The sequence below is a fragment of the Sparus aurata genome, chromosome 22 (genome assembly GCF_900880675.1).
Source record: "Sparus aurata chromosome 22, fSpaAur1.1, whole genome shotgun sequence".
In the NCBI taxonomy this organism is placed as follows: Eukaryota; Metazoa; Chordata; class Actinopteri; order Spariformes; family Sparidae; genus Sparus; species Sparus aurata.
The window spans coordinates 17,556,576-17,582,324 of record NC_044208.1 but is presented as its reverse complement, the minus strand read 5'-3'; the positions used below and the strand labels follow the sequence as shown (position 1 = coordinate 17,582,324).

The following is a 25,749-nucleotide window of genomic DNA, read 5'->3' as shown; positions in this document are numbered from 1 at the left end:
TTATTTCTTATAAACTGCATTTCCCAGCATGCCTCACCATCTTCTTCTTGGTTCTTTCATTGTTTCCAGTTTATGGTGGGCTGCGTGTGCGCCCTCTGCTGTTGGTTTGGGTGTTTTGACACTGAAATATGTTTCACAGTGCGCCTGCAATTTTAAATGGAGCTTATCTCAAAGTCTACCGTGTTGATGTTTTTCTTTCTGTGTTTCGTTTTCAATTTATATATGTTTTGTCTGATCTTTATTAGTATTTGGTCTATTTTTTCCTCTTGTAAAATTTTTTTCTTGTATTGAGTGATATTCTGTGGGTACTAACAACAAATTACAGAAATGTCAAATATATGTTTAAGCTAATTTGGAAACTGTCTCAATTAATTAATGTAAGATTTTCAGCCAGACACCAGACAGAGAGCTTTGACAACTTTGTAATTTTAGTTATTGAATGCACTCTTCAGTAAATCTTTTGTTGACAAAAATATAATTGTTAAGAGATCCTTATACATAAAAACTAATTGTGTTTTACTTTTGAAAATCTCGTTTTGTCAGATTTTTTAACTCAAACTTACATATTGGTGTTGACCAAAAAATAAATATATTATTGGTTGGACTATACTCCATCTGATTTTGGGAAATTAATTTAGTCTGTGAAATTAATTTCTTAGTTTCTACCAATATGTAACAACCAGTGGAGGAAAGAGTACTGGAAACCTGTAGTCAAGTACTAGTACAGTTACATTACTCAGATATTACACAATTATAGGTAAAACTATTGGTATTAAAAGTATTTAAGTTAAGTTAAGTATTCTTTCTAAAATGCTGCGCAGAGTATTAGTTAGTTTTTAAAGGTTGATTTTGCTTTATCAATAGCAGTCTGTCATGTCGGAGTTTTCAGTGATCCATCTGTGATCAGATATCATTTTTGGCTACAAAATAATATGGAAGGTTTACATATCAATCCAAATTGTACTCAGATCTCAATTATGAATTTCAAAGTATATAAGTGGTATCATATAAACTTATAATAACAGATATAATAAACTAATAACTTTTTTATAGTAATCTGAGTAGATGTAATTAGTTACTTCCACCCCTGGTAATAAACAAATTGTTCACCGAGCTCCATGTTTAAACATTAAGGAAGTGTGACGCCATCTATTTTATCTTCTTTACTTAAATACTGATGAACATAACCTCTGTAAGATGTTCACTGTGGTGATATATTTGTTTAATGACAAAAACACAGAGATGAGTTTAATTTGAATTTATTACCTCCAATACATTGTTTTGTTGAGCAATGACAACTAGGCAGTTAAAAAAATACAGTACACTTAACTTAAACATTAAAGCATTATAAAGCATACCTATGGCATACAAGAATAACTTTCCTAAAATGTACATCTTTACAAAGTGTTTACAAATAAAATGTAAAAAAAAAAAAAAAAGACAGAAAAGTGCAAAACAGAGTCAACGAGACAGACGATCCCCACCAGTGAAACAGAGGACAAAATGTACAATGAAAACAAAAACAAAAACAAAAACATACTTCATATTCCTAACTTGCTTTCGATGCACGTTTCCTGATATGAACAGTGGGCTGTGAGATTGTGCTTTTCAACTGTCCATGTGCTTATTGTGATTTGGAACTTGTATTAATCGAGCAGTGCGTGATAGAAAAACCCACTTCTGAAAATATTCACAGTATTTCAAATTTTTGTCTGCGCTCCCCTTAATCTGAATGAAAACCACCTTTTAATAAATACATTTTACTTTATTTTACAACTTTGTTTGTGGCTTAAAATGAAAGTGATAAGGGCCAAAATAAAAGGGGGAAAAGAAAATAATTATATAAATAGGACACCTTTTGTGGAGTTGAAGTGTGTGAGGGAGAGAAAACGTATGTATGTATATATGTGTTATATATACCTTATTAGATCTGACCTTCTTTCTGTGACTGTGGATGCAATATCAGTAGTGTGACAGTGTCCCGTAACGTAAACAAAGCAAACAAACAGCTGACTATCCGTTTGAAAAATAAAATATACACCAAATACAGTACTGTAGTCTTTTTAACCCTCTCTCTCTCTCTTTGATACTCTCATTCGTGGTCCCTCTTAAAAACAAAGGTTAAAAGTAGTGTGATTTAAAAAAACGACCGTCATCCCATTGTTGAGATGCACATTTCACTCTGCGTGATGGAAAACGTGTAAAACATCTGATTTACTCACAGATTTTAAAAAATAAATATGAAGCCCTACAGTTCCTTATAGATCATCTAAAATATCAGCGTCTTCTCTTGATTTTTAAAGCGTGACGACCCTAGTGATGGCGAAGGCGGTGGGTAGAGTGAAATACAATAACTTCAAATAGACTTACAGGTCTAAGTCGAGTTAAACTTAACTTAACTGGATCTTGTAATAGCGAACAGTGTTTTCTTTACAGCTGCATCCTTACTGCTAAAAAAAGCTGTTAAAGTGACAGTCTAGCCTGAGTAGCAAATCTGAAGACCACAGAATTTGAACGGTCTGATAGTGAAAGCACAATTAAAACACACCAGCCACCGCCGTGGTTCACCGCTCCTACACTGGTTAAGATTAACTAGTGCTGAGAATGCAGTTAAAAAAATCTTAACAGCAAATTAAAAGAAAGAGCTCGAGGAGGTCCACAAAAGACTTGATTATTGTACTTCAGGTCAAAATGTTTGGGCAGCGGGAGATTCTAGTTCTTTACAATCAGTAACAGATATCCTGAACTACTGTGTGTGTCTGTACAACAGTTTATTGGCACGGCAAGTTCTCCGGCGGAGTCAGTTCCTACGACTCCAGTCTTTTCCACAAGGCTCACATATGAAGTAATAGAAAGAGTTTGAATCCATTCAGCTGCACTGGATAGACTTTATTCACATGCCGGCCATTTTCCTCCAACGTCACACTCAAGGTGTGAAACTTGAATGCTGGGATAATGTAATGCTGCTGTGGTACATGGTTAGTAGGTGATCTGGCAAACTGGTATTATTTCACTACTTCCTGAATGAGTAACTACTGTAAAGACAATAAAGAATTTAATCTGGAGGAACTTCAAACTTCAAGGTAAACAACATCTTTGATAACTGATTAGATTCCGTAAGACAGCAGCCGATTCATTCGACCACATTCTAGCTAGCGTTAATGTTGTGCTTCCGAATTCATCAGCAACTGAGAAGATGATGGATAGTTACAATCTGGACACATTCAGCCACATTTTAGGGTAAAACAACAGATTTGATAACTCATGAGCAAATGTTAGCACTCCACAACGTCTTAGCCAATATTACCGTGTGTTTCACTTCAAGGTTTTGACAAATGTCTCTAAGATGTGTGCAAACATTTTGGAATTTATTTCAACTTCCCACTTGTATCATATAAAACAGCAGTGTTAGCTAGAATGTGGTACAATGCTAACGTTAGCTGTCATAAAATGAATTAACAACTTTCCAGTTAACATTACCGTTGGAGTACATCCCGTGTGTTTTACTTCCAGGTTTGGACATAAGTCTCTAAGACGTGTGTTGATATGTCTGAATTAATTTAGAGCCTTTTTCTAATCATATCTTATCAAACAGTTACGCCACCTAGAATGTGTTCAAATGCTTAAGTTAGCTGTTGTCTTATGAAAGCTACAAACTATAAACTACCCCTTGTAGTTATAGTTACAGTGTAGTTGTAGTTTATAATCAATCAGGAAGCAGTGAAATTATAACAATTTGACAGATTGCATACCTTTATAAGATTTGCACCCTAGAATACAGCACTATTAGATTGAGCTTCCCACCCTTCCTGTGATGTCTGAGGAAAATGGCCGCTGTGCGACTGTGTTCTATGCAGTTAGAAAGAGAATATTTTTTTCGTCGACCACTTCTTGCTAACTTTTCCCCACGGGATCACTTTGAAACATACATAAGAAGTGCTAAGGCAGCTCACATGCAGGCTTTGATGTGGCATTTCGACTATTAATAGTAACCTACTGTGCATTTTACACTGAAGCCCTGTAACAGAGAGGTTAGTTGTTACAAACATGTCTGCAGTCAAAGAAATTGTTTCTGATCTATGTTGAGAGATGGTTTATGTTTAATATGTTTTATGATGTTGAATGATGTAGGGCATATTCAAGGCAAAGCAGCAGTGTCCCTTTTGTTGCTATATGCTGTATGTTTATATATGTTTTGGTTGTCATATGGACTCAGGCGAAGCTGCTGGAGCTCAGACACTGAAACTTCTCCCTCAGGGACTGGACAATTTTGGGTTGGCTGGATGCTTGCGGCTCGCTCCACAGGTACTTCTCCAGTTGTTCACGGTCAAAAGACCTCAGTGGCTCGCAGGAGTGCCCTGGTGTGCACGGCAGACTCTGGGAATGGACAAGACCCCTGTTCTGATTGCTTGAGCTGCCATTTCTTTGCGCCAACCTGACCTGCTCCTGCTCGCTCTCATCCTCTGAGCGGATCTCGACATAGTCATCATCATCTTCCCCGTTGTCCTTAAAATTAGCCAGGTAGTTCTGGGTGGCGCTGAGTATGCTCAGTGCAGAAGCCCGGTTCAGGACCACCACCTGCTGACCGTCATGTAAAGTGAGGTCTGACTGTCCCTGGGTGGAGCGCTCTGGGAGGCTACTCTGCCGACCAGCACGACCCAGACTGGGCCCGTGGAGTCTGTCTGTGGATTGACCCACAGTGGGTCCGTTACATTTGAGCCCAGACTGGTTCTTCTCCTGCTGCTGGCTTCCCAGACAGCCGACTGACTGACAGTGAGTGGATGGGGGAGACTTTGAGGAGGGTGAAGATGGAGTGTTAAAGGAAGGATGTCTCTTGATGGAACTGTACACGTGCTCCTCTTTTTCACTCGGCGCTGTCATGCTCCACCTCTGGGACGGTGGGCTACTCGGAGAGGGAGGGAAGCTCTGGAGGGAAGGGATGGAGCAGGAGGAGGTAAGTCTGCGATGCGGGGTTGAGGACGCCCGGCCATCTTCCACCTCACTGGATGAGGAAATGAAGCTGGCCAGCTCCCCGTTGCTGTAAGTGGAGTGGAGCCATTCCTCCTCCAGGGAGGTCTCAGGCATGGACGGAGAAGATGGCAGCCCTGGGTGTGTGTGGTGTGGGGCTGTGGAGGTCTGACCAGCTGGACCAGGAGGCTCTTTAAACATGACCTGGTCGTAGAGATGGGAGTACTCTGCTATCCTTGCACCTGAAGAGGAGAGACAAATGATGTGAAAAATGTGTGAGGAAATGAGGAAAAGATCTTACATTTAGGGAAAAGACAGCACCGAGAGCTAAATGTTTTGTGTTACCTATGGCAGCGCCTCCTTGTTTCTTCTCTTCTAAAATAGCTGCCAGGTCTTTCTGCTTCTTCTCAGCTCTGGCCCGAGTGCCACAGTCTCCAGGGTCCATGCTCCTCATACGCAGCAGCTGGTTGGCCTTCTTGATCTTCTGGCTATACTGCCTTGCCATCAGGAACACCCGGCTCTTTGATTTATCCATCAGGTCGAGGGGGAAGTCCACAGATTCACCCAGAGGAGAGAGCAAGAGAGAGGACGAGGCAATGGGTGTGTCCAGCCCTGCCAGCTCCCCGGGAAACAAGCTATGAAGGTCCTTGATGGGAATGTCCTTCTGAGCTACATTTCGTTGAGGAATCTCGACCAGGTCGTCATCCTCTAGGCGGAAGCTGCCACTGCTGAGGCGAGCCAGTCTTTTACGAATGTTCTTAACTGTGCCTGGGAGGGGCTCTGGGGTGACAGGAAGGGGGCGTTGTGCAGGAGGAGGGCTATGGTGTTCCTCTGCAGGGGTGTCTTCACTTTGAAGGTCGGGGAGGTTGATGACCGGGATGGTGAATGACGGCGTTGAGGTGACAGGTGGAGTTTTAGGCTGATGTGTTGGGGGACTCTTGGTGGGAGGGCTGGCTGCTAGAGGACTATTTACATGCGCTCGCTTTGTAGGGCTGTTTTTGACCGAGGAAGCCTTCTTGGGCGATTCGCTGGCACTGACAGGGAAGGCAGCAGGAAGTCTATCGGCTTTCTTCTCATTGCTCTTGATGTAGTTTTCGAGGTCGTTCCAGATTTCGTCGACCTGCTCTGACATCTTATCGCCTTTATGGGAGCGCTGAGAGAAAGTTTCAGAGGCGGAGGAGGAAGAATAATCCGGCTCACAGGGACATGGGACAGGATGGGATGTGTCTGCTTCCTCATCCTCTCCGAAGTGGAGGCTCTCCTCAGATACGAACCCTCTGAGGCTTTCAGTCAGGTCTTGTTCAGAGGCCAGCAGACTGTCCCTCTCATCTTTTAATTTGTTACCTTTACTCATTCCTTTAAGCTCTGTTGTTGGGGGCTCCCTGAAACAGATGGTGTCATAGATGTTTTCCTCTACTATCTTGAGGTCACATGTCCCATGTGGCCTCCCATCCTGTGTGGAGGATCTGTTGCTCTCTGATGAACTGTCTGGTTCAATCAAAGGCTCTGTGACCGCTGGAACCTCTGGAGCACCTGGTAACCTTGCTGTTTGGCTCTGGGAACCCTGTACATCTTTAGAGGTTTCTTTCCGTGATTGGTTCTCCTCAGGGTCTCTTCTCACGAGGCCCATGCTCTTTAGGTCCTCATAACTGATGTTATCATACACATTCTCGATATCATCTATCGTCAGCTGCTCGGCTGAGGACGATCCAGATATGTCATTGCTGGATGATTCAGTATGGATAACTTCCAAGTTACTATGGCCAGACTGGTCATCATCAGGACTCTGTATAGCCTCTGTAGCCTTCTCTCCAGCACTGCTCGCCCTCCGCAGGACTCTGCTCCCATTGGGAGGAGGGTCAACCTGCACGGTGGGAACCTGTTCGTCGTGCCAGCTGCAGGGCCGCGCTGTCTTGGGTGAAGAGGTGGCCTCAGACCTCTCTGACGGTGCCTCTGGTTCCGGTCCACTTGGCTCTGTGGGGACAAACATCTGGTAGATGTCCTCGTCCTCGTCATCAGGCTGCATGGTTCTCTGGCGGGTTGGGAACATGGCCCTGCGAGCTCGGTGGTCTGCCCAGATATTGTTCACAGAATGGTCACTTTCTGTGATTACTACGGATGGAATGGGGGTCTCTGGCGGTTCCTCAACCACGTTAGGTGTCCTGAGAAGTGGAGGGTGGTGACTTCCTTCCCTCACAAGGGACTCTCTTGCTTTCTATGGTAAAAAAAAGCAGAAGTTGTAAAGGCAGTTGAAAAACATCCAGACGGAATTTGATTATTTGTGCATTTGTGATCAATACCTGTAGGTCTGAAGGGCTCATGTTGAAGGTTTTCCACTGTTCTATACTATCGACAGATGCCTGAGGGTTCAGCCTCTTCCTGCTGCTTCTTCCGGGGACTCGCAGTCGTTTTCCGCCTCCCTGAATGCACAGTTTTCGGCATTAACAACATGTCTGAAGGACCAAAGATTAAAGTGGGATCTTCACTGGGCAGCTTTAAACTCACCAGGCCACTGTCATCTTCATCATCAGCATCTTGCTGATGCGGCTCCTCTTCTCTGTCACTGTGGTCAAAGTGATCCCCAGGGTCTAGGGACTCCTGTGATTGGTTGATGAGGCTGCGGCTGCGGCCGATCGTGCCCAAAGCCAGCTGGGACACTGGTGAAAGTAGGGTGGCACCCAGACTTTGCCGCTGAAGAGGAGCAAGTCATGAAGTGTTAAGTAAAATGAAATCATAGTCATGCTTTTCTAACTAAAACTGTTTATCATCTTTGGTCGTAGCTCACCTTTTCGCCATCCGTGTTGGCAGCATTCTGCTTGGCATTCCTCAGTAATTTCGATAGAGGTTCTGGGAAATCAATCAAAGGAATAATGGATGAATTCTTCACAAAATAAGTAGAACAAGGACTCTAAATAATGACTTAATATATCAAAACAGAGAAACTTAATTAAAATGATGAGTTGGTGTTTCAAAATAATGAGAAACCTTCGCAATGTTTTGACTTAAGGGTCATTTCTGCTCAATGTTAGATAGATAGATATTGACAGGGCATTCTGTCTGTGTTCATTTCATCCATATTCCATATTCCTACTACGTCATCATTTAGAGATACCTAGTTATTATTTGGCAGGAGAGAGCTTCCACACAAAGTAATACATTTTTTAAAAAAACGGTACATTCTTTAATCTCTCACCTTTCCTGCGTCCTCTTCGAGGGGTGGGACCCTCCTTGGTCTGAGGGGAGTCCTTCTTGTCTCCATCAGGGCTGTAATGAAACCCTGGATGATCTAAAGAAATGACAGAAAAGATGTCACACAACAAATACATTATGATTAAAATGTATGAATATGGTTAAACCCAAAACATAAAATTTTTTTTTGTAGATTTTGAGGACAAGAGATTAATGATTTTGATTAATTCGTTTTTCTATAGATTGTGTGTAAATTGGCACTTACGCATCGCATCCATCTCCAAAATCGCCTGCTTAGCCTAGAATTCAAATATCAAAAAGATGGTGAGTTCAACAGGTTACAGATTGTGCAAGAACATAAGATTTGCCACAAGGTGGCGCCCAATTACAGGCCTGGCTTAACAACTTTGCTCAAGTTTGACACTTAACAAGCAGCCCCTTTATGTAATCACAGCGGACCCTCTCAATGACCTTCACCCCTGAAGAGAAATCCTCAGGTTGCACTTAAACATGGCCAACGGCAGACAGACAGAACAGTAATTGTCAAAAGACATGAAAGGAATAGAGAAAAATCAGAGGGAAAGAAAGGCGGAGACGAAGGAGAAGAGAAGTGGGTGAGAAGGGACTGACATTTCCAATACATCCTACTCAAATTATGTGTTTATGCCATCAGCGAACACGCTGTCAGGAGACAAGCTGCTCTTACCTTGGCAGGGATTTTGGCAGGATGGTTTTCAAGTATGAGTCTTTTGAGGTGTAGGATCCACATGCGCTTGTCTTGCTGTGATTTGGCCTGAGGGCAGAGTTGGAAACATCACAGAGAAGATAATGTCAGTCATGAACTTCAGAGAAGGTGGCTGAAAGGGTCGGGATTAACCCTGACGTTCTTACATCACACAGACTTTCTCATATTTTTCAGTGCTTGTCCAAAACACAGTGGTTAGGTAACAACAATGGCCGCATTAGCTTCTTAGCACTCGACATGTCTGAGCATCTCTCTGAGCGTGAGCCTGGACGATCTACAAAACAATCAGACACCTGCAAATAATTGTCACACTTTCTTATTTCACTCTTGCTCAAGGCTGCGGATAGCTCACAGCTCAACCAAAACATGTAATTACAGTCACAAAAGACTTGGACGTCTTGTGTTATGATGTGTGTTCTCTTGCGCAATGTTTCTATACCTGGACTGTGTGCTGAAGTTTGGGATTCTTGTAGTGAAACACGCTGAAACTCAGCGGTTCTTTAGGAATAACTTCCACCAGCATCAGATTGCAGCACTGCAAAAGAAAAACCAGACAAGTAGGAAGTCTTGTTAGAAAATCTTTTTCTGGGAAGAAACATTTGTTATCCTAGCGTCTCTTCGGGTCGCTGGAAGTAGCCCGACTGACCAGTATGTGAGCCTTGTACGTGTAGGTTTCCTCGCGTTTCTTGGTGATGAGCAGGAGCTTGTCAAACAGGAAGAGAGTTCTCTCGTTTTTGGCTCGCTGCAGACGAAACGTTCCTTCGAGGACCAGCTCGCCGTAGCCGATCAGATCGGGTCCCTTCCAGTTGGTCAGCAGGCTCTGGATTTCCTGCAGAAAGCACAGAAAAACTGATTAAATGTAATGCAGGTAAAAATGCAAACAAAGCAGGTGATTTTAAAAACATATTCCATACTTGGATAAAAGGTAAAGAAAATGGCTGGAAAAAGATGCTTGACGTGCTCATAGATGAGATTTAAACACAGTTACAAAGTGCTTTGAAATGTGAGAGCTCAAAACAACGTGGAGACCATGAACAGATACAAGTGAAAGCATAAAATATAAAATTATAGATGGATCACTGAAAAGATGGCATGAAGATAAAGGATATAAATAAGGTTAAAAATAAAAAGGTTGAAGAGAGGTACACAGGAGAAAATAATTATAATGAAGCGGACAAAACAAAAAAATCCTGGAAAATGTAATAGCAAGCCAACCCTTTCTCCAGACACCGAGAGTAAACGCTTCCACACACATTCCTGCATTCATCTGACCCTTCTGGCTCCCAGCTGATAAAAGAAACAAGCTTCTCTTTTATGTGTCCTCTCTATGCAAGGCCGTCATTAGCCCAGTGGAAAATGCGGGGACTTGTGTAAGAAAGACGTGGGGAGGATCAGAGCCTCGTCTGATTCAAGAACCTAGAGTGCACATAGCTTTTGTGCAGGACTGTAAAATAATCGGCTCCTTGAAAGGCTCGAAATAATGAAAGATGTGAAAAGTGTGCAGGAAGCATCGTGGGGGCGATCACACGCTCAACATTTAATGGATTCAGGAAAGGTCCGCACACTGAGAGACACAAATACACGGAATCTTTCTTATTTTTGCGCTAGCTGTACCTGCAACCTGACGGCGTGCTCGTGTTTCCTCTTCATGTCGTTAATGTGCCAGGCCACTCTCTGCATGGTGTCTATGGCTTCCTGCACCACCTCGTAGGTCTCCGTGTCCTTCTCCATGTGGTTGGCTATCTCCTGTAAGGACGACACACACATAACGCTAGGAGCTAGCACTTGGACATGATGTATGCACATACACTCAAATCTAAGAAAAAAGATAGAAAAGGATTTTATGTAATTTTCCTTACTTCAAGTCAGAATATCGCAATACTCTTAATATGAGACATAATCAGAGATTTCAGTGACATGAGGACTTTTTTCATTGTGTGTGTGTGTGTGTGTGTTTGTGTGTGTGTTTCTGCACATAAACACACTCCAATGCAAGCACATACACAGGAACATACATACTGAGCACCATATGGCTAAACATTTGGCTTCTCCAGTGGAGACTGTTATTTGGGGAGGACTCAGAAATGCTGTAACCTGACACATTTTTTTATGTTGGCATACATTATCCACCGGTGTCCTCTCCTGTGCCCGTGCATTTTTGTGTAGGTGAAAAGTAACTGTTTTTTTACTTACGTGCAGCAGTAGGTGGTACTTTAGGATCCTCTGCACTGGCTTGAGCAGGTAGGAGCCCAGGGGCAAGGAGTGTCTCAGAGATTCCTGGCGCTCGCGGAAAAACTTGGCCAACGCCTTGTTCCTCATGCACTCTGTCAGCACAGCCACCGACCTGTGGAGACGAGACACGACGAATGAGATATCAGGGATTTGTAGTAAAAGTGTAAACCTTGTGTTTGTGATGACAAACGAGAGCTGTAATGATCGTCCTCCAACCTTTCATCCGCCTTTTGTTGAAATGAATATCACATTATTCATTTGAGTATTTGCATGATATTCAAAAGAGAAATCTGTGCAAAATAATACATATGATTATTTCATATTTCAGTTGTGATGCTCTAGACCCAATGCACTACACTGTGCGTGCGTAAACAATCTGCTTTTGTCCCACATCTCTTCTGTCGGAAGCACATTTGTAGGCATCTAATGTTCAGTGTTTTTGCTCGGATAAAGTCTTCACGCATGTAAAAATAAATGTCTTTTTTAATTAATTTTTATCATTTTTTGCTTGCAATGTGTTTTATTCCACTTCAAGGTCGCATAATCTAAAATGTTTGAATCCTTCCACAAAATGTTTGCATGCTTTAATGCTAAATAAACCACATTATTTTTGCTGTAGCACCTCTATTCACCCTCTGTCTGATGGCTCTATATTAGTACCAGCAAATCTAAGGCCCTCCCCTTCCTGAAAAGTCCAGTCTGCTCTGATTGGTCAGCTGTCACAAGTCTGAGCAGGCGCCGCCCAATACTGTTTAACCGTGGTGACTTAAAGTGGTGACTTAATACTTGTGACATCACAACCCCGTGGAAGGAACGGCTCGTTTAAAGCATAGTTTCTGACTACAGGCTCAGTAGTTTAAAGTCTTTTAAAAATGCTATACAAACAATGACCTACAATCACCATTTATTGACCTTTGCAGCTCTCATATTGTAGAGGGTGAGGTTTTCATGTCTTTCTTATTATAAAGCAGGTACTGTAGAAGTCCTGTGAGAGCTGCAAAAGTCAATAAATGGTGATTGTAGGTTATTGTTTGTATAGCATTTTTAAAAGACTTTAAACTACTGGATTACTCTGATCATGTGTTTGGTACACATTCTATTAAAACAGCAGTAAGAAGTTAATTTACTTGTCGTTGCTGTGTGACCTACTGAGGGGGAAAACCTTTCTAGACCAAATGTAGGCTGTTTGTGTGTCTGTGTGTGCACACACGCGCAGTGGAAAAGGACAGAGAAAGACAGTGGTGAATTGCTCGGCTTTCTTCTGTTTCTTTGTGTGTGTGTGTGTATGTGTGTGTGCGTGCGCATGCATGTGCATGTCTGCATGCCTAAATTCCAGTGAAGCTCCACACAGGCCTTACATTGTTCTGGAGGAAACCCGACCTCAGAGCTCAGCATGACCGCGGTACATCTGCAGCCTCTGTGAGTGTGTGTGTGTGTGTGTGTGTGTGTGCGCGCGTGTGCATTTGTGATTGCGAGTGTCTCCCATGTATGCGCGTGTGTGTCTGCGTGCATGTGTGTGTGTGTGTCTGTCGTGTGTGACCTTGGTTGGGGTCACCAGCTGTGGTGTGGATGTGGGAGAAGGTCTATCTCAAACAGCTGACAATAGCCCCTTCACACACACAGCGACACACACACACACACACACACACACACACACAAAGATCAGCGTTCAATTAGTCGTCATTAGCTTGTAAACAGTTTCTACCCCGCGTGCCTTTTCTTATCATCAGAATGGTAGCCGTAGGAGAAGGTGTGTTTGCTTGGCGCAGTTTGTCTTGGCGTGAAGAACAGCCTCACGTTTCAGCCCATTTAAGTCACACACAATGTACACACCGACACAAAAAACCCTCCACATCACTCCTCCCGAGCGATCCCCCACAGGACCACACTCACACAAAGCTTAATAAAACATTAACGGTGTATGGTATGATAAGGTGACAACTATAATACCCCCGTCTGTCAGTGTGCGAGCTGTAACTCTGTCAATAGGCAGCGGATAAAAGAATGAGAGGAAAGAAAACGGAGCGCGGAGGGAGGGAGGGAGACCCTGAGGCACAACTGTAGGTAGACACTTCGACTCCTGCTGAGGTGGCTTCTATGGAGCGTGTCAGTTCGTCGGCGAGGGAGAAAAGAGGGAAACGCATTGATCGATGTGCACAATGGAGCCATGTGAGACGCTGGGACGACGGTATGTGGAGGTGAGATCAAGATAGGATGACAAGGACAACAAGAAGATGGGCTCTGTGAAGGAGACACTGTACTGTAACACACACACACACACACACACACACACACACACACACACACTCTGGTTGGGGTCTTACCGTGGGTAGTTGGTGCAGTACTGAGTATAAATGTGGAATTCTTCACTCTGTGAAACACAACAAGGACAGAATTAGGTCATGTGTTTTACTGACAGGAAACAGGACGAACTGAAGAGTGAGGAGAAGAAAAGGTGTGAGATGTAGAGATGTGGGCGTGTGTGTGCTGAGGGATGAATATGCAGATGTTCATCATGTTCACCATCATGAGGATGAGTTTCTGACTGAATTTTGTTTTTGACCTTTTGGTGGTTTTGGGCTCCGCGACATAATTACACTTACACTAATTAAAGGCCCATGAAGTGTTTTTGCAAGTTTTGCTCTTTAACAACAAATCATGCACTTGACTTACTTTACTTATATTAACTTGATAAGTTAGGGCAAAACCTGCCTGATCAGCTCAGATTAAAAAAAAAAAAAAAAGCATTTTTGTTTTTTGCCTAACCAGCTTCAGGCATTTCAAAGCTGGTTTTGATGAGTTGGTAATGAGACCCAAAAGTCCATTTTTCTTACAAAATGATTAATACATGTAAACTGCTACAGTTTGTTGGATAGTGCCCATTTAAAACTTATTTTCTGTTTCCTTATAACCAGTCCAGAGTCACTGGTTTTCCTTTCATTTCTAAGATAAGAAAATGAATTGGTAGACTGATGACTGATCATGGTGAACATAAGGTCCACATTAACTTTAGTCAGTGTTACACTTTTGTTTTCTTGCAGTGTGGATTAGTTTGAAGAGTCTACTCCATTTGCTCATAACAGTCACTCCCACTTGATGTTTACAGAGCTGGATTTCACAACAAAAGCCAGTTTCAATCAGCAAATAAATTCACACATCATATGAAATTGTTTGTTAGCAATAGCTGGCCAGAACTGAAAAAAAAACAAAACTAAAAAACAACGCAGCAGTGTGCAAAATGATTAGTTGTATAATATGCGCCTCGAAAAAAATAGAGCGAAAAGTGGTAACAGACAACCTCCGCCCTTTCAGCATTTGTAAGTTTTGTAAGGTTTAATTGTAAAGTATTGTTGGTGCTGCCGTCACAAAGACAACATGAGTCCATTCAATCATTTAGGCTATAATGGAGACGTGCAAGCAGATAGCATTTGTGCCAGGCTGCCAGCTTGATTTCATTTTCCTGGGAGATTTCGTGCCCAGTGGCAGACAAAGCTGAATGGTGAAAGTGAATTTTATAGGCAAGCGATCTGAACGCAGACACTGTTATTAGTCTATAGACATTACACTGTGCAATCAGCATTTACTTCACAATGTTTAGTTTTTATAAGTGCACAACCTGCCTGACAGACTCAGAACAACTCTAAATGTCAACATATGCAACAAGTTTGTTATAATATATACTAACAACGATTAGAATGACATTTTCTTTGTAATGTCATTTCTTGGCTTGTGCTATATGAAGAAACTTAAGTTTTATGATTAATCATATTTTTCTTTATTGCGCAGCTACAAAACTTGAAGGTCATTTTCTCTGTTTTTACTCCTGATCGTCTTCAGTTTCCATTCATCTCTGTTTGGTGGGAAAACCTGTGAGCAGACTGGAGACGGATCAGAGTCAACATGAGGTCCACATTAATTTTTGTCAGCGTTACACTATTGTTTCCTTGAATTGCAGTTTAATTTGAAAAGTCTACTCCATTTTCTCACAACAATACCAGAACAATCCTCTGACAAAACTTGACGCAGACTTGGATGACACAACCAAAGCGAGTTTAAAGAGGCTGCGAATAAATTCTCATATCATACGAAAGTGATTTGAACACAGTGGCAACTGGAACCAAAAACAAAGTCTGCATTTTCTTACAACACAGCAGCACATTTTTCAACATGATTGGTTTTTAATATAAAGTTAATATGCTTTTTAATATACTAAAATAGAAAACCAATGTTACAAAGTTTCGATGACTCGCCGGTTATTTCTTGTTTACGACTCGGCACACTCTGAGCCCACGGACAAGGCATCCTCTCTCCTCCGCTCACGGCTACTAATTGAAAGTCAACCCCGTAGCTTATGATTAGCCTTTCGTCCTGGCCTTTAAGTCTCTGTTGATCCCAACAGCCCTGAGCGCTCGGATTAAATATCCCCTCATACTTCATCGCCGCCCCTTTAATTGAGACTTTTCCCACCTTGCATGCCTCTCTGAGCTTCAAAGACACCAGAGACGGCGTAACTTGTCAAAGCTAGAACGAGACGGGCTTCCTGTGCTCTCCAACTCCGGATCGCCCAGATTTCTATCTCATCTCTTCATCGATCTTTTAAGGATATTCCACTAATATCCTTGGCTTTTTTTCTTTATAACTTTGAGTTCCTTTTCTTTGTGCTCTCCTGGAGGCCGGGAGATGAGCCCCATACTGTTGCATAACTGCATTTAATTAAACTCTATTTGTGTCCATAAACACTCGGGGGTCGCAGGATGTGGACAGCTACCAGGAAGCGACATCATAAACACACAGGTCACATGACAGAAGTCTGTCCTCGTCCATTAAGTGTACACACACACACACACACACACAACATGGACATTCACACACACTTTCCAACATGTCATTTACAGTAAACTTACAGTATACATAGACTGAATGCATGTAAATGTTTTGTTTCTTGCTTTATGTAAATATACATTCCTATTCAAGCTACACCATACAATTCAAACTACTTGAAAACAAACTGGACACACACACACACACACAAATGGACAGACACACACTCTCATGATTTGTTAGCCTGAGGTGCTCCGTGGGAACCGTCCTAAATTGAAGAGCAGAGCTCTCCTCCTCGTCTCCAGCAGTCTGCCGCCACAGACCAGGCCTAAACACAACCAGATGTGCCACCATTGATTTCTGATGACACACACCAGCACACACTCCTAATACACACTCTTAATATCCGTCTGGACGGTGAACACGAGACCGCAAGACACACAAATGCTTCCACGGGGCTACAAATTTGTGCCGAGCACACATGTCTGCACAAACTCTTTGAAGCCAACCATGAAACCAGCCGACCCTGAAATAGCTCAGATCTGTAATAAACTTCCCCTTTAAGAAATATATACAAGCTATAGCTACATCATATAATCAGCATGTCCAAATGCTGCATGTGAGCGTTTTGAACTTTGAAAAATCAAACATATCTTTTTCCAGAATCTAGATGAAAATTATACAGAAAGATTTTTAGTTTTCTGAGCGGTGGCTGCTAATGATGATACACTGAAACAAAAACAAAAAATAGGGTAAAGTAATTAATCAGCCGGCTTTGTTGCGATTTGTCGAGACTGGTCAGGTCACATTGAGTCATCAGGTAGGGGTGAAAAAAAGAAAAGCTTAAGATCTTGTTGTAATTGTGCCCTCTGTGCTTCAGTCAGCATGTAGCAACCCATAAAAACGCTTTGGAGGCTTAGTCAACACATAGCACAGTCAGAGAACATGAGGATAGATAGCCAATTATCTGAGAGAGAGGGAGAGATTTACAGCGAGATCTGTCTCTTCTTCAAACACTGTGCTCAGACTAGAAACGCATTAGTGTGTGTGCGAGTGTGTGTGTGTGTCTGTCTGTGTGCGCAGATTACGCTGCAGATAGCGAAAGAAAAGTTTTGTGGTTGTTCTGGTTCTTAGCAACTGTGACTAACTTTTCAGCAATACAAAAGAACCCTGGTTGCAACCCTTTTACCAGAAGAATGCATGTGAAATGATAAACACACACACACACACACACACACACACACACACACACACACACACACGAATGTGAGTCCTTGGATGTCTCAATATAAAGGGAGTGTGATGGTCAGTGGTGACGAAATGATTTAGCACTCGTACTCACTGTAAAATCTATAGAAGCCAAAAGACGCCAACTCTTTAAACGCACAGTTAAAGATACTGTATGTTCATCTCAGCTGCTCCTCATATGAATATGAGTAAATAAAGGAAGGCGTCTCAACATGCTTCTTGAGTGACCTCCACTTTATATGCAAATGTGCACCTACAAACAGATACAATTTTTACACAAAGACAGAAATATCTACATGTAAAAAGTCAGCCGAATTAACAAGTAGGCCCAATAAGTCAAGAAAGTGTTGTGGACAGCATTTCACAAAGTTTATTAAGTTTCCTGTAACTCAACAAGTCTCAAAATTGAGCATTTTTTAAAGGGAGTCTGGTGACTCTCTTCAAGGGAAACAAAGAAAAGGCTGTTTATTGTGTTTGAAAATGTTGACCATTAATATGTAATATTCTTTAATAAGTCTAGTGTAAATAGTGTAATCAGTTGAAACGATGCCACGACATCCTGACACTTTTCTACAAGGAAAGAAACGTCTTAATGTATTGTATTTAAATTTGACAGTCATAATGACCCAAGAGTAAAATGTAGGACTACTTTGGGATACAATCATGGCCACCATGCAGGCACCATATTAGACCTGTGGTCTGCAGCTAAACTATATCCATGCAAAATAACCGGCTGGGTATAAACATATGTAAAGATGGACGATGTGACCGCTCCCCAAACGTGGAGCCAAAACATCACGAACGTGGCGGGTGGCAGTATGGGTCTCCTCCTCTTGCACGCTTCAGTTTAGGACATTTTGGCTTCATTTTTCTACAGTGGGAGAACTTCCCTGTTTTTGGTTGCTTTAGTCGAGTGAGAGTTGCATGAGAGAGCAGTTATGAGGGGCAGGGTGTTTTATTGACTTCCAGAGGTTGAGCCTTGCTCTCAACTGGCTTTCACCCAGTTTAACCTCTGGATAAACCACACAGTAAACACCATGAGGATGTTATACTGTTTTTTTTTATAATGAATGCTGTGCTGGCTACAGAATAAAAAGTCAACAATAGGATGCGTGTATTTCAGGTTAAGGGCTCTTCTGAGATCGGCTTCTTTTCTCGTAAAGCCTTTTTTTTTTGCGACTGTAACATGAATCAGTGGGTTACAAGATGTCATCACGCTGGTTTGTTTATGGATCCCAGTTAATTATGCAGAGTGCTGCTGTGGGCTGCTATAAAACGGGTTTGTCTCAACAACAGCTGCTGAATTTAGGGAGTCTGTGACTTGATGGTCAGACAGTTGCTCTGTGGTGTTGGGTGTAATTGCAGTCGGGCAGGGAGGAGGGAATGTAAAGTGTTTCAGAGGAAGTGCTGGAATGCAGCAAGTCATCATGGGACATAATCATGCAATCATTTTTTTTTTTTTTGAGGGCACAGATGGGCAAGGAGCAGAGGAGGAATAAAGGCTGAAACACAGACAGAAGGAGCAGAGATAGCCGAGTTGCCGAGTCCAGTTTGTCTCGGTGAAGCCCTGCTATTATCCCCCCCTGTAAAAAAAAAAAGGTGATTATACATTTGGACGGTCCTTAAAATTCCTGCCCTGCTGTCGCACTCAAAACACACATTCAAACCACCAAAAAATAACACGAGGCTTAATAAAGTTTACTGACTTCGTGCAGCAGCTTTATCTGATTTTTGTAAATTAATCTCCTGTAATAGAACATTGTCTGTTTCTAATTTGTGTGTGTGTGTGTGTGTGTGTGTTGGAACCAGCTGTTTGAACGAGTTTCAACAAGAAGAGAAGGAGGGTGCATGTGGGCAGAGAGACAGACAGCGGAGGTAGAAGTACTCAGAAGCTTAAAAAAATGTAAAATACAAGGGGCTCAACCAGACCGTGTCTCAAACAAGTAACTCTAACTGTTTCATAAATGCAGAGGAGTAAGCTACATTCACACTGCAGGCACAAGTGGCCAAATCCAATTAGTTTTTTTTCGCTCATATGTTACTGTTTTTTTTTTTTTTTCACAAATCACATCAAATCGGATGTTTTCAATTCCTGCATGTGAAGTTTTGTGACGTGTTAATGTTCTTATGTGCGTACGGATCAGTTCAGGACCATGACCTGTTCACATTAGACTCTGATATGATATGATATGATACTTGAGTGAATGTTCATTTCAAAACGGGAGACAGAGAGATGGAGGGGTGGAGAGGTGAAGAAAAAAGGGGTGCAGGGAGGCAACCATTGTTACCTTGGATACGAAGCACTCTGCGATGGCCACAGGGTCGGCGTTGCACTTCTCAAGATCATGAAGAAGGTCCCTGAAACACACACACACACACACACACACACACACACACACACACACACACACACACCGCTCAGTGAGATCAGTAGTCGATGTGAACATGTGAATACAAACGACTCGCCCTCAACTCATTGTTCCAAACTGAGACATTCAGGAGCAAGAGTCACCCCGACTACAGAAATTAGGTCTTAGGGCACTCGGCTTTGAACAAATGAGAAACTTCCATGAATTGAAACAGGCATCTCCCATGTGTGGCCATGTGTGTGTATGTGTGTGAATGTGTGTGGAAAAAAAGGCCACCGTTGGGAGTTATTGTTTCATGGTTGAAGCATGAGGTCACTGTGATCGCTTCAAACCGCTTTCATGCTTCCTTTTTACAGGCCAGTTTGTCTGTGGGACAGCTGAGAAATGAATAGGTAGGAGAAATGAGTGTGTGTGTGTGTGTGTGTGTGTGTGTGTGTTTGTGTCTCCAGACCACCATGGCTGATGCTCAGCTAGCCAAACACACACACACACACACACACACACACACAAAAACACACACACACACACAAACACACAGTTAAGAGTGGTGCCGGAGGACACAAATATGCAGACGGGGACTTATTACACACACACACACACACCTGACTGCCGCGACAACGCCCTTCCCAGAAATCAACAGGTGGCTCAGCCCAGTTTCACTATTTGCAGGACATTGTTTGTTGAACCTGAGAGAGTCAACGTTTTTATGTGTAACTGTTTTTTTTTTTAGACCTTTTGGGGCGAGTCAAAGTCAAGTTCTAGTCTCTATTAACAAACTGACTGTTTTTCGCTAAATATGTCTGAGTTTAGACCCGTTACAGAAGGAGTTAAACCTGTTTCCTGAGTTGATCACTAACATTAAGACAATATTCACATGAAGGGGTTGAATCAGAAAATTTGGGACATTTTCTCAGCCGCCTGCGTCCAAGTAGAAACTGACAAATCTGTTGAAACGCTTCAAAATGTGGAGCTGCCTGAAAATCAAGGAAATAGGGACGCATCACATCAGCCAAAGTTTATTGTTGGGATGATGAAGATGAAGAAGTAGTCAAGTCTCTTTTTGTATGTGTGTTGTACCTGTTGAAGTGGTAGATGTCCTGGATGTTGCCAAACAGAGAGCCTTTATCCTCAGAGCTCAAAGCCAGCCGAGACTGGTTACTGATACACTCCAAGTAGTCCTGCAGAGAGACAGAGAGAAAGCTGCCATGATGGAGCTGTACTGTACCTGGCTGCCATCTTGGCACACACACACACTTGATTTTGACGGACCGCTCGCACCGAGTCTCCTACGGACTTCGAAGCCCACGACTCTCTTGGCACATTGACAACTTAATGTGTGAATAGCCACATTTTTAGAGCTGCTTAAGTAACATTCCTTTAGTTTAAGATTCATTTTAATAACACGTTAGCATCATGATTCAGGGCTTTCAGAAACGTGTTTTTTTTATTTTTATTTCTGCTTGCTGACTAGCTTCCAAATTCAACCCAGACTCCAAAAGATTCAACGCTGTGGTTCGTCTCACTTTGCATCTTGCAGGCATCATATTCCCATTGAGTCTGTATTGGCGAAAAACAATCAAGTTGTGTCGGCTTTGACGACGGTAGAGAATGAAACTCAGAAAATATAAAATGTTTAAATGAGTCACCAAATTTACTTGGTCGGCCGCTACTACACCTGGGCAAACTGCCCATGTAAAATATATGTGTGGGAAACACCGGTAATAAAAGGTTCCCTCATACGAAAGCAGAAACCAAAACAAAGATTTGATTAGATTTAAAGTAGAAAGGGCCCACACTAGAATTCGTTCTGACCTGCTGTAAAAACCTGTTTTAATCCAGATAACGACAGCGTTGTTTTGTGTAAACAGTTTGATAAGGAAACAGCACAGGTCATCAGGTTGAGAGCGAATGCTGGGAAACAAAGGTTCGCCCATGTTGAAAAACAACCGTAAGTCTATTCTCTCTTGTTTTCTTATCACTGCGTCCATCACTGTCATTAGAGAGGAGTCGCTGACACAACACCGGCTTCAGCTCTCAGTCTGCCCTGGAGCAAGAAAGTGAGAGGTGTCAGAGACGGAGACGGATTGTTTTAATGTTTTTCTGTTAAAAGCTTCTTCTGCACACTGATCATGCTTGTTCAGTATTCTGCGGCGTGGCTGATCAATAAAGCACCCAAACAATACCACTTTTACATCTACTGCTGCCAGCCGCTGGGAATTCAACAATAAATGTCTCAAAACATCCGTCTCCTTCTGCTTCCTACAAAGCATCTTAAAAAGAATATAAATAAAACATAAAAAATTTGTTTTAAAAAATGTCATAGTTCACAAAAAAAATTCTGGAGCTTCACAGCAAAACAGCATTACAGCATTCTTCAAAACAACCAAAGTAGATGGACATGAAATGACTCCGTACAGCTTATCTGCAGAAATCTCCAAGTCCTGAGATGCTGAATGCTGCCACGCTGTTTTACCATGACTACAAAACTTCCCCCAGACTTTCTATCAACATGAGGGTGAGCAGATCACAACTGAATCTTCATTCTTGGGTGAACTTATCCTTTAAACTCTGAAAGTTGCCAACCAGCCTCGCAAAACACCTGCTCACGCACACAAACATCAACTCAATCACCCACGCAGCAGCTGTATTCAAACTCTACACTAGGAGCGGTCTGGATACGGGTTTGAGGAGGCAGAAGCATCCTGTTGGCAGATTTCAAACCAGACCACAACCTGCGACTGGGCAGGAGAGACATTACAACACTGAGAAAAGTACAAGGCTGTCCCGAACGTTCACAAACACACACCCACTGATCATTTCAGCACACAACACTTGTGTGTTTTCAAAGAGGGAGCAGAGAGACGTAGAGTCTGTTTGCAAAATTTCCAGTCTGCTGCAGCAATTTTCTGTTCCTGGTAGTGTTTAATGTATTTAGCCATTATTATCATAATTATTATTATATGGCTGAGTCTGAGCAGGCCATTAAACTGTGTTTGGATAGGCGAAGGGAGGGATAAAAAAAAAAAAAAAAAAAAAGAGACTGAATAATCCCAGCTAAAACAAATGACAGCCATCTTGGTTGTTCAGGGTTTAGAGAGCTTTGGGCCAACGTTTAGTTTTGAGGCTTTGAGTTACACAATTAGACTAACAGGCAGGTTGGTGGTTACATCAGGGGGTCACGTGAGGTCAAAGGGTCATGTCTGGATTTCGCTGGCTATCGGAGGTGATGTGTAATGTGATGCTGTATTAGCCGCCGGGTCACCGATCTGACCCGGCCTGACCCAGTCACTCATCGCATTCAGCCAAAGCTTGACTGAGCTTGACAATGGGCAGCGTTCAGATCCACACACACACACACACACACGCATGCAGGTACACTCCCTGCTTAGACATAACATGTACAAACGTGATACTTTCTCGTGTTAACCATTAACCTCCTCAAGTACACACTCTTTTTCCTCCACACCAAACGCTTCCTTCACTCTGCACCGCAGTAGTAAGTCATTCCTCCGGACCAATGCCGAGTGCAAAACATCCAAATCTCATTGTGTTGGATGTTTCTATGCAGGCCAAGTTTGATGCGATGTTTCCAGTTTATTTCCAATCTTAACTTCAAATGGTTTGGCGTTGCTTCCAATTTCTCAGAGTGGAAAACGTCAGTAGGAAGATGAGGAGGAGGAAGTGGAGGGGAAGGTGGAGGAGGAGGAGTGGGAGGGGAAAGAAAGATGAGAACTTTGTCTTTGGGGTTGTTTGTGGAAAACGGATTGGCCTCATTACACACACTGATCGAGCCAAGGAGGGTTGATCACACAGAAATGTGCGACGGCCCTGAGAGCTCAACTCGAACACTGCAGCTTAATAAAACCCATGCAAACAGACAAGAAGAACGCAAAAGATGAACAAAGATGAAATTCAGCATTCTGTTTTCTATATTTAGATCACATTACACATCACCTTCGGCAGCCAACAACATCCAAACATGACCCTCTGACCTCACGTGACCCCCGACATAGCTGTCAACCTTCCTGTCAATCTAAATGTGTAACTCAGATCCTCAAAACTAAAATCTTGGCCTAAAGCTTTTGTGCATGTCATCAAACATTTGCTTATTTTTTGTCTATTTGCACTGGCTTTCTTAGGTCGCATCATGTTGATCTTTCAGGGCCAGTTGAAACACTATGATTGCTAGCGCCAGCTTTGGAGGGCGCACACCGTTTTTGTTGCTTTTGTGTTTGGTGCTTGGTGTTATGGAATTATGTTTTGTTTAGGTGATCATGATCATGACATGATTTTAGGTGAGCTTCTTCTCGTTACCTGGGTATGCTGCGTGACATTGTTGCTAAATATTTAGCACGCCCTTTTAATGCTAGCTGCGAAACAGCAGTGATGAAAACAACACCGGGGTGGACACGCTAATTTTTGCCCATTTTCCAGTACGATGCTATTGCGCACATTGAAGTTAAGTGCGTAACACTTTTCAATCTGTCTACGTTCAAGCAGCATTCAGTCATCCCTCAGTCAGCATTATTAAAAAGTAACCACTGTAACACAGTCACTGGCTCCCATGCTGCATACTTTTCCTGTTCGGGTGCGTTCATGACTTCAAACGTGACTCACCGGAAATAAAAACAGGAAGGCAAACTCATCGACTGGCAATAGGAAAGGAGTCAATTGTTTATTTTTTTCGTTTGACAGGTTTGCCCTCATTTAAAAAACGCCATACATGGGCTCATGTTGGCGTAAAAATTGTACTCTGAATTCACAAAGTACAGCTCACCGACAGGCAGCCTGGGCGGGAGTGTGAGCGTGGACCACATCTCGGGCCGCTGACAGATGAAACACAGGTGAGCCCGGGGGGGGGAGTCTGGGTAAATATTTGTGTTCAGGCTGTAACACCCTCTTCCCTCGCAGGAAGCAGCACAGGCAAAAGGGATTACTGTGGGACCGGCTCACGTAGGACAGTGCTGATAATAGGCGGGTCAGTGCTGTGCTGTCCAGCAGCTGTCTGCTGTGTAGGTAAACTGTCATGCTAAAAGGCTCTATTCATACAGATATAATCAGCGCAATACATCAGCTGTGCACTCACTGGAACTGTCATTAAAAGGGGTGAGGAAAGGCTAAATGCACGTGTCTTTATCCAAAGTACCGGTGACGAATTAGCTGTCCTGCCATGTAAGTGTGGTCCTCCAGGGCTGGGTGGTCTGCAGAGTAAAGCCAGTAGAGGCCTATTAAGTGCAGCTCCTAAGCTCTGCTCTGTGTTTTCCTAACCTACTTTAGACTTTGTTATCTCCGAGCTAAACCCCTCTACCGAACTTCCTCCCTCTCTCCCCCTTTTCCTCACCTCTGTGTCCAAAGAGGGGAGGACAAGAAGAACCCCGAAGCCTCACTCCTCCCGCTTACAGCGTCTCTGAGGGATACGAGTTTCCTGCACAACAGCTATTCCCCGGAATGAACCTTTCTAACCCCAAATAGCACGCAGACAGGAGTTGGGAATGTGAAAAGAAGAATGTAGGAAAAAGCTCCAACACATGCAGAATACGACAATTTCAATACAAATATTTCAGCATTTGACGCCATCAATTCAAATTAGGCTGCAGGGTGCAAAATGCAAAACACACATCACATGTGCGCACCACATTTGAGCACAGACAACATTAATTTTAGTTTCATAAAGAGCTAAAAGGAGCTGAGCAGAGAAACAAAGAGGAAGGGAAGAGAAAGGAGCGACCTTTGACACAAGCCACTACACCCAATCTTTAACAAAGCCAATAAAGCGCTGACTAGAGGCAATGTGTGTCCTTGCAGTTCAAAGCCAACCCCACAAAAAGAGCGTATTTATCCGTGTGTGCGCTTTAAAAAAAAAAAAGTTTTGAATGTGTTCCTGTGCCTGCAGCACAAAGGCAGCGGTGTCGCGTAACTCGGTAAGCCCCGCCTGCGAGCGCAGGTGACCTTATTGTATCGGAGGTTCCCGGCAGGCAAACGAGCGGTGTGTGTCACGTGTGTGAGGAAAACCACAAAGACGTGAAGGATGTGTATTATCTGTTGTTTTAAAAAGGCCCATATTCCTCATGGAAAGATGGAAAGGTGTGGCCTCTGAAACGTACAACTACATGCTCCAATTCGATTTAAGCTGTCTGCAGTGTGCATGTCGATGAGCTAATGTATGTAGCTAATATG

At 42.8% G+C, this 25,749-nt stretch overlaps 1 protein-coding gene across 2 annotated transcripts in view; it reads right to left on the bottom strand.

Annotated features, from left to right (window-relative positions):
* Positions 1-1,243: 1,243 nt before the first annotated feature.
* The window catches only part of LOC115573938 (pleckstrin homology domain-containing family G member 1), a 45,242-nt gene continuing 20,736 nt past the window's right edge, over positions 1,244-25,749 (bottom strand). For both annotated transcript variants that reach the window (XM_030405047.1, XM_030405046.1), the window contains exons 3-17: positions 20,650-20,750; positions 19,492-19,561; positions 13,459-13,505; positions 11,096-11,246; positions 10,517-10,648; positions 9,549-9,731; positions 9,342-9,437; positions 8,864-8,950; positions 8,423-8,456; positions 8,162-8,254; positions 7,754-7,815; positions 7,474-7,659; positions 7,269-7,388; positions 5,314-7,183; positions 1,244-5,210 (exon numbers count right to left, since the gene is read on the bottom strand). In XM_030405047.1, the coding sequence (XP_030260907.1) occupies positions 4,213-5,210; positions 5,314-7,183; positions 7,269-7,388; positions 7,474-7,659; positions 7,754-7,815; positions 8,162-8,254; positions 8,423-8,456; positions 8,864-8,950; positions 9,342-9,437; positions 9,549-9,731; positions 10,517-10,648; positions 11,096-11,246; positions 13,459-13,505; positions 19,492-19,561; positions 20,650-20,750 (4,230 nt within the window). In that variant the 3' untranslated portion in view covers positions 1,244-4,212. The remainder of the gene's footprint in view (positions 5,211-5,313; positions 7,184-7,268; positions 7,389-7,473; positions 7,660-7,753; positions 7,816-8,161; positions 8,255-8,422; positions 8,457-8,863; positions 8,951-9,341; positions 9,438-9,548; positions 9,732-10,516; positions 10,649-11,095; positions 11,247-13,458; positions 13,506-19,491; positions 19,562-20,649; positions 20,751-25,749) is intronic.